The sequence below is a fragment of the Urocitellus parryii genome, chromosome 4 (assembly GCF_045843805.1).
Source record: "Urocitellus parryii isolate mUroPar1 chromosome 4, mUroPar1.hap1, whole genome shotgun sequence".
NCBI lineage: Eukaryota > Metazoa > Chordata > Mammalia > Rodentia > Sciuridae > Urocitellus > Urocitellus parryii.
The window spans coordinates 126,491,366-126,508,822 of NC_135534.1; the positions used below are offsets into that span (position 1 = coordinate 126,491,366).

The 17,457-nt window shown below is 34.5% G+C and overlaps 1 protein-coding gene across 5 annotated transcripts in view; it reads left to right on the top strand.

Moving 5' to 3' along the window:
- Tut7 (terminal uridylyl transferase 7) overlaps window positions 1-17,457 on the top strand; it is a 58,886-nt gene that overhangs the window by 6,473 nt on the left and 34,956 nt on the right. For all 5 annotated transcript variants that reach the window (XM_026404453.2, XM_026404455.2, XM_077796988.1 and 2 more), the window contains exons 3-11: window positions 1,005-1,186; window positions 1,897-2,013; window positions 2,512-2,689; window positions 4,878-4,966; window positions 6,529-6,580; window positions 7,789-7,858; window positions 8,666-8,792; window positions 10,772-10,891; window positions 16,045-16,194. In XM_026404453.2, the coding sequence (XP_026260238.2) occupies window positions 1,005-1,186; window positions 1,897-2,013; window positions 2,512-2,689; window positions 4,878-4,966; window positions 6,529-6,580; window positions 7,789-7,858; window positions 8,666-8,792; window positions 10,772-10,891; window positions 16,045-16,194 (1,085 nt within the window). The remainder of the gene's footprint in view (window positions 1-1,004; window positions 1,187-1,896; window positions 2,014-2,511; window positions 2,690-4,877; window positions 4,967-6,528; window positions 6,581-7,788; window positions 7,859-8,665; window positions 8,793-10,771; window positions 10,892-16,044; window positions 16,195-17,457) is intronic.

Below are 17,457 nucleotides of genomic sequence, written 5' to 3' on the forward strand. Positions count from 1 at the left end.
AAAATAAAATGGGAAATGGTTGCCCTCAGCAGATGAAATTTTATATTTCTTCCCATTTCTGGTAGACACCAATTTTATGTCTTGAAAGGCTTAATTTACAACTAAATGGTTTTTTTTTTTCACTGCTCATAAGGATTTCTGAATTCTTGAGAAGTATACAATAGTGTCCACTTCACACTATTAAGATTGGGCACTTAAAAAATAAAAGCAAACGTGGGAAGTTTTCATTACTACAGATGTACTAAGAAGTATAATAAAATATTAGGTATAGTGTAGATTATATATGTTAATATATAAAAGTATATTAGAAAATTCTAATATATGGAATATATTAGAATTACATATATACTTGCCATCAGAGGATGATTTTTACTCTTGATTTAGAATGCTCAGCAGCATATCAGGAAGGAAGAAAATCAAATTGTATTATCAAAGCAGAATTCTTTCCTTTTTTTTTTTTTTGGTGCCAGGGATTGAACTGAGGGGACTCAACCACTAAGCCACATCCCCAGCCCTATCTTGTATTTTATTTTGAGACAGGGTCTTACTGAGTTGCTTAGCGCAACTTGCTAAGTTGCTGAGGCTGGCTTTGAACTCACAAGCTTCCTGCGTCAGCCTCCAGAGCCTAGCCATTGGGATTACAGGCGTGTGCCACTATGCCTGGATAAATTTTTTTTTCCCTTCTTGTTTCTTCTTTTTATTGTTAGTGCACTTAATTAATATTAAGGTTTGTTTTGACATATTCATAAAAACGTATGACAGTTTTCGTCATTCCAGCAGAATTCCTTTGAAGTTATGGTATTTCTGTGGATTGGTATATCACAGATGATGTGCTTAGTGATTATTCAAACATTTTGCCCATGGAGATCCACCTTTCCCTTTGCTCTGTGTTCAGGTGTCATTTATTCTGTCATGCCATTTAATTAATAAATAGGAAAATTCTGTTTTTTATCCAGGAGAGGTATAATTCAATATTGCCAATAATATTTTTCCCCTAACTTAAGAAAACAAGAAGCAGCGGTCCAGACCCAGGAAACCACGGAGGACTAGAAATGAGGAAAATGAACAGGATGGAGAGTTGGAAGGCCCTGTGATTGACGAGTCTGTGCTTTCGACAAAGGAGCTACTGGGCTTACAGCAGGCTGAGGAGCGTTTGAGGAGAGACTGCATTGACAGGCTAAAAAGGGTAACAGCTATGAGCATGTATTTGCTAATAAAAATCCTTGTTCTGGTTTAAACTGTGTTAGTAATTGGAAATACCAGCTTTGGTGAATTCGGTACCCTACTTTTTTAAGGTTAAAATAACAAGTGTTTATTTTTAACAGGCATATTATTCTGAAAATATACTAATGAACTTGCCATACCATGAAACCTCCTCCCTTAAATCTCTCCTTCCTCAGCCCCATCCTGTAAGAAATACTTTAGAATATGGCTTCTCCTCTAATCACCTCCTAACTTCTCTAGGTAGTCTTCTTTTGTCCTGAGGAATCTTTTGGGATAATTATTGTACCCTGTTGTGGCACTTTGCATTGTCAAAAAGTTCCCCTTGTAATTCAGTGATTTTATTTCCTTCTGGGGGGTTAAAACTTTTTTTCACATGTTCTGAAGTCCTAGGACCTGCCCATCATACAAATAAGCCCACCTCCCTTTTGAGGTATACTACTTGGATTATCAGTATTTAAGTGTTACACATTGAAAAGTATATTCAGTATGAGGTAATAGAATTCCAAATATTTGCAATTGTACTTAATTAAAAATTACTATTAAGATAGTGATAAAACAAGACAGTGACATAGTATCAAGTTTTTAAACTGAAGGGGAAATCATTTTTCTGGCTTATTTTTTTCCCCTGGATGTTTGGAGATATACCTTTTGATCAATCTGTTTAAATTATAGCGACCACGAAACTGCCCTACAGCAAAATACACCTGCAAACTCTGTGATGTTTTAATTGAATCCATTGCATTTGCTCATAAGCATATCAAAGAGAAGAGGCACAAGAAAAACATTAAGGTAAGTTTTATGTGACCCAAACTGTTGTTTTTACGTATCAGTTGTCATTGTCATTTTTCTTCTCCTTAAAGCTATGAATATTAAAAACTTTAATTAACTTCTTGAAATTGTTCTAACCAAAATACTTTTAATTAATCAGATGTGTTTTTGGGGCAATCTTTTGAATTTCCTTAAGTATAAAATCAGGGTATAGGAAATCACAGTTAGGACCTATATGTGTCCTTATGACAGTAATAAAAAAAATAATCAGACTGTCATTACTGGTTTTAATGTTCTTTTCTTACACTTTCTCCTTGTTCCTGCTTACTCTCTATTTTCACTGATCCAAATTATATGCATAAAGTGTGTATATGTTTGTTACAATAAAGACAAAGAGCTAAGATGAAAAGGAGGGCTAAAAACAGATTCCTGAAAATTCTATAGGGTGTTGTCTCAGTGAAACATAAAAGGTAAAACCTATGTATGAGCCATTTTTAATTTGAACATTGATCCTAAAAGGAGAAGCAGGAGGAAGAGTTGCTCACTACGTTACCCCCGCCAACACCCTCCCAGATAAATGCAATTGGCATTGCCATTGACAAAGTGGTACAGGAGTTTGGCTTACACAATGAGAATTTGGAACAGAGGCTAGAAATCAAATGTATCATGGAAAATGTGTTCCAGCACAAGTTACCAGGTATTTTCTAGATTTCTTTTTTCTATTTAGCTACTTAAAAGTAACTCGTTCATATTTCAAGTAATTTTCGCCTCATAAAAATTCATTTGTTATGTACTGAAGCTTTTTTCCTTAGTGAGTATGTTTATTGTTATTGTGTTTGGTTGTTATTTCTCCTGGCTTCTCCAAAGGTAACAGACTTTAAACAAACATTGCCACTGTGAACCTGTTTTCATTATAAATATTATTCTGTTATAAAATTCAGTATGGTTAATTGCCCTATATTGGGGCACTGTGGGACTCTTGTATGTATTTGTTTACCTTTCCATCTGAATTGACAGAATATTTTTTAATTAAAATAGCTGGGCACAGTGGTGCAAATAATCCCAGCAGCTCAGTAGGCTGAGTCAGGAGGATCTAAAAGAGCTTTGAAAAACTAGTTTATAAATAATTTATAATGGGTTTTGTATGCTGTTCAGTTGATATTTTGAAATTATATCAATTTTTAATTTAATTTTTTGAGACAGAGGTCTCACTGAGTCACCCAAGCTCACCTTGAACTCCTGGACTCAAATGATCCTCTTGCCTCAGCCTCCTGAGTAGCTGGAACTACGGGCACACATCACTGACTTGCATTATTTTTCATGTAGCTTTAGTGCAAAATAGGGGAGGGAATACAATGTTTGGAGTAAACTGCTTATAAAAATTTAAGGCTGGGTATGGTAAATGCTTGACACTGCAGCTGCTAGTCTTGATAGGAACAACCCTTGCCAATGAAAGGTCATTGGCCTTCCTATTTAGATAAATGATTGGAATAGCTTAATCATCTTCAATTCTTGCCATAAATAAGAGTTATCTGTGGAGTCATGGACAATTACATTTAGAAAGTTTCACAAGTGATTCTGATTCACAGGGCTAGACTCATTATGTATATATCACCTTATAATTCTTTAAACTATTTGTTCCTGGAGATCATGCAAGTATTTATAACATGTATACATGGATACATATACATATAACTTTTATAAGAATAGGAGGGAAGTTCAACTCATTTCAATACATAGGTATCTCCCAAATAGTAAATTTTAATTTCACTGATTTTTGCTATGAAATTCCATGTAAAGTTAAATTTTTTTATAGAAAACTCCTATTTATAAATTTTTGCAGAACTGGGGGATTAAACCTAGGGCCTACCATGTGCTAGGCAAGTGCTCTACCACTGATCTACATTCCCAGCTCCATCTATCTATCTATCTATCTATCTATTTATTTATTTATTTTGAGGCAGGATCTTATTAAATTGCTCACACTGGCCTCTTTATGCTCCTGTGTCAACCTCCTGAGTCACTGGGATTGTAGACATATGGACTATCACACCTGATTGTTAATTGAAAACTCTTGAAGCCAGGTATGATGATTCACAACTGTAGTCCCAGCACTTAGGAGGCTAAGGCATGAGTTTGAGTCCAATCTGGACAACATAGTAAGTCCCCATCTGAAGAAAAAAATATGCATCTTAAACCCCAAAGAAATCACTTGAATTGAATTGGCAAACTTGAAGGAAGAAAATGTCCTCTTGATAAGAATGGGTAATATTTTGGCAAAATAGTAAAATATTGAAAATAAATTCCATAAATACATATGGAAGATACACATGTGAACACTTATATCCTTCTCTGAAAAGGAAATGTATACTGCCTAGCATATTAAGATATCGGTTATATTGTAATTATTTTGCAAGTTTTTCTCAAGGGATTGCATTATATCAAATACTTTTTGTTTGTGAGTAATTTGTATTATAAAATAAGTAACAAAAATATTTGCATTAGCTCTTGACTATACTATAAAGTTTATAAGTGTAAAATAGACATCCCTTTTCAGCTTTCTTATTTTGAAAGTCATTGCCAATAGTTTTCTACACAAAATGCAAAAGTGATAAAATAAAAATTTTTATTTAAAGTGTTTTGCAACTGACATGAGAGCAATAGTCATTAAACTAAACCAGTCATTGCTGTCTTCCCTGTTACATAAAATTAAGGGATGAGCAAATAGCCACCTATTCCTGTCCTAAGTTGGTGACATACATTACAGTTTTGCTTTTGTATGTAGTTTTAATTGATGGTTCCATTTCTGAAATAGCAGTGTTTTGTTACAACTTTTTGAGAAATTTTACTCTATTTATTCCTTCTATGTATTTATTTATTTGTAGATTGTTCTCTAAGATTATATGGGTCTTCCTGTAGCAGATTGGGTTTCAAAAATTCGGATGTAAACATTGACATTCAATTTCCAGCCATTGTAAGTACAAAATGAAATGTTGAAATTTTCAGTGGTATGGAAATCCTTTCTTTCAAATTGAACTGTGTATGAATATATTTTAGATACATAAAGATACTTTAATGGTGACACCTGTTTTCTTAAAAGTTCCATTTTTATGTCTTGCCTGTTTTCAGCTTCAGGTTCAGAGAATTCTTATGCTCCATAGATTTTCAATCTTGTTTATTTTACACTACAGATCTTTAGTACTTACTTGTAACACTGGTTTTCTAACCATGTGAATCTTATGGGGATATTTAGATTTCTGTTAGCTTGGAAAGCTTAAATTCTTGGTAAAATCAACTTTCCATTAATAGGAAAGGAATTCAGGTTTTAAACAGTGTAGATTTTTAAACATTTATGGTCTGAAAGCTTAATGAGCTTCTGAATTTCCTATTTTTATATATCAGTTTTGTTAAAATATTTTTTTTGAACAACCACACCCAGCCTCGATTTCTGGGTTAAATATAATTTAAAAAGACATTGACAGTCAGAATATAAAACTGGAAGGAACTTAAGTAGATTATCTGTTTACCCACTTCGTCATTCTCATAGGTCATTTTGCAGAGGTGTATCCTACTTTGGTTACTCATTAAAAGTATAGACTTTGAGATTCCATCCCCAATATTCTATTTTATAGTCTCTTGTTCCTTGCTCTGAGTAATGTAGTTACTTAGTCAGCTAACCAGTGGACTTTACTCTTCTTTTAATCTTAAATTCTGATCAGTGAAATTACTAACCATAGCAGTTATTTTTTTCTGGCATCATTCATTCATTCATTTAACAAATATTCACTAAATACCTGTTGTATGGCAGGTACTATACTCAATTCTAAAGGAAAAAACAAATGCAGTTTCTCTTTCACAGAACGCATATCTAGTTAAGGAGATAAGTAGTTACTTATATTATTAATTATAATGAGAGTTGTGCAGAAAAATAGGGTTCCATAACAGAAAACAGGTACTGTGAAGAGATGCCACAGTCATGGAGGCCTCATTGAAGAGAGAACATTTAAGCTGAACTCTGATTAGGATGGAAGGTAGACTGAGGCCCAATATGCAGGATCTCATAGGCCATGGTAAGAATTTTACTTTCATCTACAGTCTGTGAAAAGTCACTGATATGTTTTAAGAATCCAGTTCATGATTTTTAATGGTTTTGATTCCACTGTGGAACAAGATTTAGAGTTGGAACCAGTAAGCTATCTGTTGTAATAGTCTTGCAGAGTGAGAGGAAATGTCATTAGTAGTATAACAACTTCCAGCTACCACTTCGAGATTTTCTAGAAAGCCAATTACCTCAAGAATTAATTAACCAGGAATTAAATGTATAGTAGGTCTCTTGCCCACACTCATCCTCATTTGGTTTTCACTGTCTTTCTGTCTTTGACATACATAGACACTGCATAATGATTAGTTCTTTATTCTGGTACCAATGTTCATTTCTAATTTGGGAAGCAATATTGGGAACTCTAGACTGTGTATTTTATCGTGAAGCAAAATTATTTAGGGATTATTTCATGTATTCATTCATTTATTTTCTAGATGTCTCAGCCAGATGTCCTCTTAATTGTTCAAGAATGTTTAAAGAACAGTGGTAAGGTCAAATTCTTTGTACACTTTGCTCTTAATATTTTCTTTTGTCTATAAATTTTATATAACTTATCACTCAAACTCTGAAAATAGAAAGTCATGTCTTTAAAGTTTTTTTTCTTTTGCTTTTTTGTTACATTATAATTATACATAATAGTGGAATTCATTATGCCTTATTTGTACAGGCACATAACATATTTTGATTAATTTCATTCCCCAGTAACTTTCCTTTCCCTCCCTTCCTCTCTCCTTAAAATTATTGATAAGTGTAATATCCAAAAGCAAATGGCCATGATTTATTAACTAGTTACCATTCTAGTAGTAGTTCTATGTCTCAAAGTAAAGCTTTTAGCTTGCTGATGACATCACTATAAAGATTAAATGAGGGCTTGGGCTGTAGCTCAGTGGCAGAGCACTTCCTAGCATATGTGAGGCACTGAGTTTGATCCTTAGCAAATACATAAAAATAAACAAGTAAAGGTGTTCTGTCCATCTACAACTACAAGAAAAAATTTTTAAAGCTTAAATGAGTCTTAGAGTGTGACGAAGAAATGCAAAATATGCATAATTTAGTCTTGAGAGTGAAATTAAAGAATAATATACTGTATCTAGTGGTTCAAATTAATGTTTTATAAAGGTGCAGTAAGTGTGGCCCAATCCTGATTAATGAATTCATAAATAGTTGTTCCCATGTAAGTTTATCAGTTGCCTTTTCCAATATACTGTCCAACTTAGAGCTTTATGACTTTTTTTGCTTTCATAACCTCACTAATTTTCCCTTGAAGTAGTCATCCCCTGTCCTTTTTGTTTTGATTGAATAAAACATTTAAATATTTCTTATTTTAGTCAATACATATTTTGACACTGAAGATTTCAGTAGCCTTTGTATCAATTTTGTTTTTAAATCATGTTTATATTTCTAATTAGGTTACCCTCATAATATTTAAATGTTGTGATTCACTGGCGTAGTTACTTTTAATTAAACATAAGCTTTATAAAATAATGATTTTAAATTAATGTGATTACTTGATTCTTGAATATAACATTTTTTTTCTTTTTTCAAATCCCTTCAGAATTTTATTTAGTAGTTGTCTTTCAAAATGGCTGAATAGATAAGCCACACAGGGTACTTGGGTACTTGTACTTTATCTCATTTTGCTTGTAACAAAGCTTTAATTAACCTACTTAACATGTGTTTTCTTCTTTCCTCAGACTCCTTTATTGATGTTGACGCAGATTTCCATGCAAGGGTACCGGTGGTAGTATGCAGAGAAAAGCAAAGGTCTCTGTTTCTTTAAGCTGATCATTAGCAATCAGCTTGCCAAAAGCACAAGGACTTTGCTAAATCTTAATTCCAACTTTGAAGTTATAAGCTATACCTTACATGGTTATCTCACGTTTCTTACTAGCATTCTCTCTATACTTTGGCATTTGATGCAAGAGAGGGAAGGAAGTCTTATTTTAAAAAGAGTAAAATTACCTAGAAGGAAAAATTATAAGGAAGCATTTGACCCATTTTAACTAAGTAAAAAAAACAACCTTATCAAATGGTTACTTACTCTAATCACTTTTTACTTGCCATCCTTTTTACCAGCATTTGTGGCAGTGCTGAATAGCTGTTAATGTGACCTCCTGTGTATAGGTCTCCCTCCATCTGGAAACATAACTATCACTACCATGAATGGATAGCTTATAAGCAATAATGACTCTTCACCAACAAATTCCTTAACTCTTGTCAAAACACCATTTGAAAAAATGAGACAAGTCATGCACCCATTTGAAATATTTCATAATATTTTCCTTATTTGCATGTTCCCCCCAAAAATAATTTTAGCATATTAAAACAGAGTTCTTCTGAAAATTTAGTTTGTTCAATAAGTAACTGTCCTGTCTTTTTTTTTTTTTTAATTCAGTATTTTTAAATGACCTATGAAGATGTAGGGAGTTTTAGGGGTTTTTTTTTTTTTCATTTTTTAAAAAAAGTTATTATCAGTGTAAATTAGCTACTGGTGTAAAAACGTACTGATACCTATGTAACACACTTTTTCTCTTTCTTTTTCATTCCCATCTTCACCGGCACACCCACCAGTGGTCTTCTTTGTAAAGTGAGTGCAGGAAATGAAAATGCTTGTCTGACAACAAAACACTTAACTGCACTCGGAAAACTAGAACCAAAGCTGGTTCCTTTGGTGATTGCATTTAGGTACTGGGCAAAGGTAAGTTAGACTTCATTAAATGCATGTGTGTATTCTATGAACTTAACTGTGCTTTAATTTTTACTGGGTTCATTTAACCTTAAATGCTTAGAAAAATACCTATAGACATCAAAAGAGAAAGTATCTGAATATTGGAATAGAAACACTATACGGAAGGAAAATTTAAGGTTTCTCTTTCGTTACAACAGTATTGCTTAAAAGATCAAAATGACTTATAATGCTTATTAGAAGTCAGATTTGGGTCAAATCCCAAAGGAAGTAGCCAAAGAATTTACAATCTTAACTAGTTTCCCAGGGTAATACTTAGGCACAGTAAAGTTTTAGAAAATGATTCTCATACCATTTTCAAGAAGAAATCCAAGGATTACAAAAAGAAATGAAAAATACTATATCTGGTCTTGCCTATTTCTACAATGTTTTAAATACATTCTCCCAGTTGATATGCTGTAATAAACATTAGAGCACTTAATATTCCCCCATAGTATAAGGTCAAATCATAATGATAAAATTGATATTCTATAAGATGCCTTATATAAAGAAAAGCAAAAATCTTACTGATTGAGGTATAACAGTGATAAGAGATAGTTCCAATTTCTTGGATCCAGGATCAACACAGGATACCCCACTCTTGCTGAATGACTTAATAATTACAATTTGCTCCTCTTTGAAAACTCTCTTCTGCTTCATCACTATGTAGGCCATGCTCTTTTTTTTTTTTTTTTTTTTTAAGAGAGAGACAGACAATTTTAGTATTTATTTTTTAGTTATCGGCGGACACAACATCTTTGTTTGAATGTGGTGCTGAGGATCGAACCTGGGCCGCACGCATGCCAGGCGAGCGCGCTACCACTTGAGCCACATCCCCAGCCCCGGTCATGCTCTTTTAGGTGTTATTTTAATTAGTGCTGGTGGGTTTGCCAACATTCTCTTCCCAAATTGCCTTTGTGACCAAAGCATGCATTTGCAGGACCGTAAAAGTTGAGAGGACCATTAAACTAAGCTAAATCAGTGGAACTGAACTATCATTTGTATTTCATTAACATGTGTCTTAACTAAGTGAGTGGATTTATTGTAGATGTCAAAAAAAATGAAACAGTAAATAGTATTTTAGGGCCTTCCATGAGTAAGTTAACAAAATTAAATATTTGAAATTGAAACTGATTCAAAACCACAGTATGTGGTTACTGCAAAGGAATAGGAAGTTGTCTATTTGTAGCACTGTGCTGGGGGGGAGGGATTGTTGTTGCTTTGTTTTTTGGTTTGTTTATGGAGTTGGTGATCAAATCTTGAGCCTTATACATGCTGGACAAATGCTTTACCACTGAGCTATACCCCTGCCCTTCATTGTGCTGCTTTATTCAGAATAATCACTATATATCATATAATATATGTGTATTAGTCAGGGTTCCCTAGAGGAACAGAATCAGCAGGAAGTATAATTACAAAAAGAGAATTTCTCAGGCGACCAAAAGCTAGATAGTCCACAGTGGTCGTCTACAGGCAGAGAGCTGGAAGAACCAGCAACTGCTCAGTCCAAGGAGCTGAAGCCCCAGAACAAGTCTGAGACTGAAGGCTTCTGGAGAATCACTGACAGAATCCACTTTGGAAGAGTGAAAAAGTGAGAGTCCTACATCATCAATCACGGCTGCAGTCAAGAACTCAATCATGAAGAATCAAGCTTGTATCTGCTGTTGCTGCCATGTTCTTCCATCTTTTATTTCATCCAAACCATCATCTTATTGGATGGTGCTGCCCTCGCTTAGGGAGGGTCTCCATTTTATTTGGCTATTCCACATGCCAGTTATTCCTCGACACACAGTCATCAACACACCCTCTGGTTTCTCTTAATCCAATCAAGTTGACAATTCTGATTAACCATTATAATATGGGAATGGATTGCAGGTTTTAGGCCAGGTTATTTAAATCACAAATTGATGCAAAAAAAAAAAAATGCAAATTCTCTTTTCTCTCACTTATAGCTTTGCAGTATAGATCGCCCTGAGGAAGGAGGCCTGCCACCTTATGTGTTTGCCCTTATGGCCATTTATTTTCTTCAACAGAGGAAAGAACCTCTTCTGCCAGTTTATCTAGGATCATGGGTATGAAACTTTTTGCTTATATATCTAATTGATTGATTATAGATCTACAACTCCTTATGCATAATTTCAAAATTTAAAAAGCTAACCAGAAGTAAAATAGATTTGTTTGTTTTACTGGTATTCACATCTTTCATTGCTGAAATGTTAATATGATTACAAGATGCCGATCTATACCTTGCTAGGGCTATTACTACATTTTTAGCCTATAAATCTTAGTTTTTGAAACACTTGTGGACCTGAAGATTTCAAACAAGGGGCTTTGAACCTATGTTAAGTTTATCATTTGATACATTCTTTGGGTATAGCACTCTAATTTGATACTTAAACTTATATATCATCTTCAGACAGTATATGAAGCATTTGTGTCTCTGAAATGGACTTCCATTCATGTACGTATACATGAATGAATGAATGAATGAATATGGATTTTTGCTATGTTGCCTAGGCCAACCTCAAAATCCTAAGCTCAAATGACCCTCTTGGCTTAACTTCCTGAGTAACTGAGTCTACATGCATATACTACCATGACCAGTGTAGCTTACTTTCTATTTCTGGTTTTTTGCTTCTCTTTATATCCCATGACCTTGTAAAACAATAAAAGCATCAAGATTACAAACTATACAAGATGCAGAGCTTATAGTCAACTCTTCAATAATATTTTGGTTTTATCTTTAAGGTGAATTAGACTTTAATAATGTAATCTGGAGGGGCTGGAGTGGTGGCTCAGTGGTAGAGTGCTTGCCTAGCATGTGTAAGGCACTAGATTCAATTCTCAGTGCCACATATAAATAAATAAAAAGCTCCACTGACAACTAAAAAATATTTTTTAAAAAAAATAATAATGTAATCTGGATAAATTAAAGTTGAGGAGGCTGAGGCAGGAGAATGATGAGTTAAAGACTACCCTAGACAACTTAGCAAGACCTGAAAAAAATTAAAGTTGAGTTTATTTGAACCATTATGGAAATTTGTCTGGAGGTTTCTCAAAAGACTAGTAATGGAACCACAATGTGACTAGCTATATCACTCTTTAGTACATATCCTAGAGAATTGAAGTCATCATACTATAGTAATATATGCACACTCATGTCTATAGCAGCACAATTTATATCTGCCCAAACTATTGAACCAGCCTAAGTGTCCATCAGCAGATGAATAGATAAAGAAAATGTGGTATTTATACACGATGGCATTTTATTCCACCATAAAGATAAATAAAATTTGTCATTTGCTGGATATGAATGGAACTTGAGAACATTATATTAAGCAAAATATACCAAACTCAGAAGGTCAAGGGTTGTATGTTTTCTCTCGTGTGTAGAAGCTAGAGAGGAAAAAGGAAAAGAAAAGTGGGGGTAAGGGAGTAGTATGAAAATCAAAGGGAAATCAGAGTAGAGGAAAGGGACCAGGGGGTGGGAAGGGGAAATACTGAAGAATGACATTAGCCAAATTACGTTGTTATATGCGTGTGCAAATACATAACAACAAATCCCAGTTATATACAACTATAATCCACCAAAAAAAAAAAAATGTAGGAAAGAAAACATGAAAAACAATTGAGTTGATTTGTTTAATAAGTTTTAAGAAGCCACTGAAAGGTCAAAATTATGCTATTGCTTCTGGAACCATTTTTAATCTCTACATGTTTTTCTTGGTATATTCTTATATGTGTAGGTATTTTATAGAAAGCCTTACTTACTGAAAAGCTTACTTTTACACATTGAATATTTTCACTGCTTTTTGTCTTAATAGCACACAGTCTTCTCTTGAAGAAGATGTTCATTTGGCCATGGTATCACATGCCTGTAATCCTAGCAACTCAGGAGGATAAGGCAGGAAAATCACAGGTTGGAGGCCAGCCTGGGCAATTTAAATCCTTTCTCATAATTTAAAAAATAAATAAATAAAAGGGCTAAGGATCTTGCTCAGTGGTAAAGCGCCCCTGGGTTCAATCCCTAGTACTTTCCCCCTCACACACACACCAAAAAAAGTAGGTTCTAGAGTGGTAGTTCTTATCTGAGGCATATTTGTGTGTGTGTGTGTGTGTGTGTGTGTGTGTGTGTGTGTGTGATTTTAAGACATTTTTTCTTTATATTTAGTAAACAGAATTAAGTGGAGACTTTGTCTAGCAGGCCCCAGTAATAAAAAACTGAAGTAGAATAAACCACTTGCAAACTTTATCCTGACACAAGGGATTAAAGTATGCTCTATATCTTAGTTGTCTAATGGTAACTCTTTGTAGCTATGACACTGAGAAGAAAGGATTCAGGACTACCAAGAGAGTATCTCTGCCAGATTACTCTCCATCCAAAAAGAACAAGAGAACAAAGTCATCCACACCCTAGAAGGAATTTGGTAAACTGTTTGAAGTTTTCCTTTCATCTTGTCCCAAGAGAGATAGGAGTTTAGGATGGGACCAAAACAGTTGGACACAAAAGGGCCTGGAAATAAATTGGATATTTGGCTTTGCACATAAATGTCTAACTGAGTAAGAGCTGCCTTTTCATGTGTACTGATCCTCTCTAAATAGTCATTTGTCAGTGATGTGAGGATGTAGGACAAAAGCTGTTTCTCTTCCTTAAGAGTATTATGAATACTTTATTCTATGGCCAATGTATAATTTCCTTTGCAGTGAAACTAGAAACTCTCTGAAGCAACTCTGAATTTATTTTGATTGTATCATTTAACTTTTTTCCCAAGACTTAATGACAAAAACAGGTACATGATGATCAAACACTGGGTTGAGTCTATGGATCAAATAATCTACTTAATGAACCAAAAAATCTACTTAATGAACCAAAATGATCTGCAGGTTATAAACTATACAGGCATTGGTTTAGTGGCTGCTGCCAGCAGCTTAATCAAGAAAAGTAAATAAAGCAAATGAGGGGGAAAGGAATTAATATTATTCTTACCAGATATTTCACCTACATCACTTCTGCATAAACTCCTTCAAGATCCTCATAATTAAAGTACTATGTACACTAGTCATTGTACCAGGCCTTGAAGAGAATATAAAAATGAACAAGACTAAATTCTCTTATCAGGAAATTTAGTATATTGTGCTCCTGTGCTCTGATTTATCTTTCTCGAAGTTTTTAGCCTCTCTTCCCAGTTGTACTCAGATCTCTTCCACCTTGGCTAGATAATCTCCAATCTTTTACTCCCAGTCAGATTTCCCATTGTATTGTTATTAGACCTTGATATAATTGAAGTTAATCATAATGGGCATTGAATTAAGAGTGAAAAGCAGGAAGATACTAGAAAAAAAATTAGTAGAACAGAGTCTAAATAAGATTGGGAAGTTGAGTCATATAATTGACTGATAGCTGCTAGGAGCCACAGCAAAGTATTATGATGCATGGCACCTTTGGTTAAGGTGACTGCCAGCTAGCCAGGGGAGGTCCTGGGCCCCGGTTCCGGGAGACGCAACCACGTGTGTGGACCAGCTTGCTAGCCGGATGCGTACGGGGTATTGGCGGCTTTTTCAAAAATAAAGTTTTGTTCCTGCTTGAGTGGCTCGTGATTCTGTGCCCAGCCGGGTTGCGGCAGATAGCAGGAAGAGTATTCCAGGCAGAGGGAAGAGAAGATGTTAGTTCCAAATCAGAAGGATAGACTATGGTTCTGAGAAACAGCCAAGAGCAAGATTACATAGACCCTGGAAGGACTGAATTTTCTCTGAAATAAGAAGGAAACCACAATGAGCAGAAGAGTGTGACACGATGTCTTATGTTTCAGAGGGATCACTCTTTGGTGTAGAAATAAATTTGGAAAACCTTATCCACACACCTCATCCCACAATTTATTATGTTCACTAACTTGTTTATTATGTAATGAGTCCATTATATAATAAAAAAAAAGACCTGTTCAACTCTGTTAATATTTCTCAGAACTTTGGAGCCCAGACCATTTTCTTTTGCATTTATTAATAGTACATTAAACTGTATTTTGAAACCTTTGGGCTCAACTAGAATTTAAAATATTGGAAATAGTTTCCAGCCAGGCACAATGGCCTATGCCTGTAATCCTACCTACTAGGTAGGCAAAGACTGGTGGATTGCAAGTTCAAGCCAGGCTAGGCAACTTAAGGAGACTGTATCTCAAAAGAAAAATAAAAAGATCGATAATATCGTTCAGTGGTAGAAATCCCCTGGGTTCAATTCCTAGTACAATGAAAAAAGAAAAATTCTAATTAGGAGAATTTTGTTTTTACACTTATATCTCTACGATATTGATCATGACAGTTTCTTGGATTTATTGAGTATTTCTACATGCAGCGTATATATCAGAGCTGTCCCATGAAGGAAGTTCTAGTGTTATCCCATTTTACTAGAAATTGAGACCTAAAGAGAGTAGGTGCCTGGAGGATCCAAGATTTGGGACCAGTGAGTTTTACTCCAAAACTCATGGCTTTAGTCACTATGCCATGTTGCCCTCTCAGAAATTTTGTTGTCGTAACTTTTTGGTTTGGTTTGGTTTGGTTTGGTTTTACAGTGCTGGGGATTGAACCAAAGCCTTTGCTATGGAAGTGCTTTACCACCGAAGTACATCCTCAATTCAGAATATTTACTAAAGAATTATAAAGGGTTGAAGGTGTAGTTAGTGGTAGAGCATTTGTCTAGCATGTGGAAGGCCCTGGGTTTGTTCCCTAGCACCGCTTAAAACAAAACAAAACAAAAAACACAAAAATTTGCCATTTCTTTTGCAAATCAGAATCATCAGAATCTTCTTTTTTACTTTGATTGCAGATTTTTGTTGTTGTTGTTGGGTTTTCTTTTGTTTCATTTTTTGGTGCTGGACATTGATTCCAGGGTTGCTTAAACACTAAGCAACATCTCCAGCCCTTTTTAATTTTTATTTTGAGACAAGGGCTCACTAAGTTGCCTAGGACCTTGCTAAGTTGCTGAGGCTGGCTTACAATCCTCCTGCCTCAGCCTCCCTAAATGGCTGGGATCACAGGCATGTACCACAGAACCCAGCTAAAAATATTTTTAAATTTATGTTTATCTTAAAAATATTCCACAAACAATATCTTTTATATTTTCAGTGAACTTGGAATATATTAACTTTTTTCATTTCTTCAAACATTAAATGCTCAAATCAATACAAAAATGGTTTCTACCTTATAATAATAGATGTCTACTTTTTCCTAGATTGAAGGATTCTCGTTAAACAAACTTACGAACTTCAACCTTAAAGACGTTGAGAAAGACTTTGTGGTCTGGGAATACACTGATAATGTTGGGGATACAAACACAGCAAAAGAAGAGTCACCAAAAGAAAGGCCAATTAAAAGGGGGCAGGTCTGTTCTCTTATTTCTAGTTTTACTGTTGATTTTTATTTTAGTTATCAATTGTGGTGTTTATGAGTTAGTCAGTTTTCCTGTTTTTCCTTAACTATCGTAAGTATTTCATGGTTATTTCATTTCCTAATCTGTTTAGTCCATTGAATAATCAACATGAAAAATGTTTAAAAATTATGAAAAGATTTTTAAAAGTAATGTGGAAAAAAAAGATTTTTAAAAATTGATCATTAAATTTATTTATATGGTTTATTCTTTGTACAGAGGCCTTAGAAAAATACTGAGAATTCAAAGAAAAATCCCTGTGTATCCTCAAAAGAGCTAGGTCTTAAATTGTATTTGAGGTTTTAAATCTATGGAATGTTAACTTCAAAGGACTGAAATAACAGTAAATAAGCTTATGATTTAATGTACTGGTCCCATACTATTGGAGATGCATTAAAAAAAATCTATGTGTAAAGAATTACCATTAGAGTTTCCAACAAAAAAAATCTGTACACAGATTATACAGGTCGCACTATTCTGTCCCAAATTGGTGAATGGTCCTAGACCCAATGACAGTAATATTCATGAAATACTTCTGATGCCAGAAATCTAATCCCATCTCTACACAAACAAATCATATCATTCCTCCAGTCCGTAGTTTACTTGTTCCTAAAATGAAGAGATAGTGGTGAATCATAGATTTTCCGGTTGTGTTTCCTAGAATGTCTTAAGCATTGGAGCAGGAAGGAGGAGATGCCACCCCAGCCTTGCTGGCACCAGAACACCACCACTTTTGTCTGTTTTCTATTGGGGGTTCCAGTTGTGGATAAGAGCACAGGTTGTGGAGCCAGATATGCAGATATTCTCAGTTCTCCCACTTATATGTCCTTGGCAAGTTACTTAATTTTTCCATGCCCCAGTTTCCTCCCTGTAAATGAGGATAATATTAGTACCCTCTCATAGGGTCATTGATTTATAGAATGCTTAACTCAGTGCCAAGCATGTGGTAAGCACTCAGGAAATGTTACCTACACTATTCTTACTTTATTAAAAAAAAGAAATGTTCTCTACTTCTAAACAATTTTATTGATGGTAATCTAGATATTTTAAAGTTCCATGTTAAAGTGTTTTCAAGTTATTTCAGTGAGATTCTTAAAAATCCTTTGTAAAGCTGAAAAAGGCTGTGGATGAGAGGTGAAATTTAATAAGGCTTTCAATTTCTGGGCGTTTCCTTTGTGTCCTCAATTCTGGTAATCGGGACCCAGACAACTTCAAGTA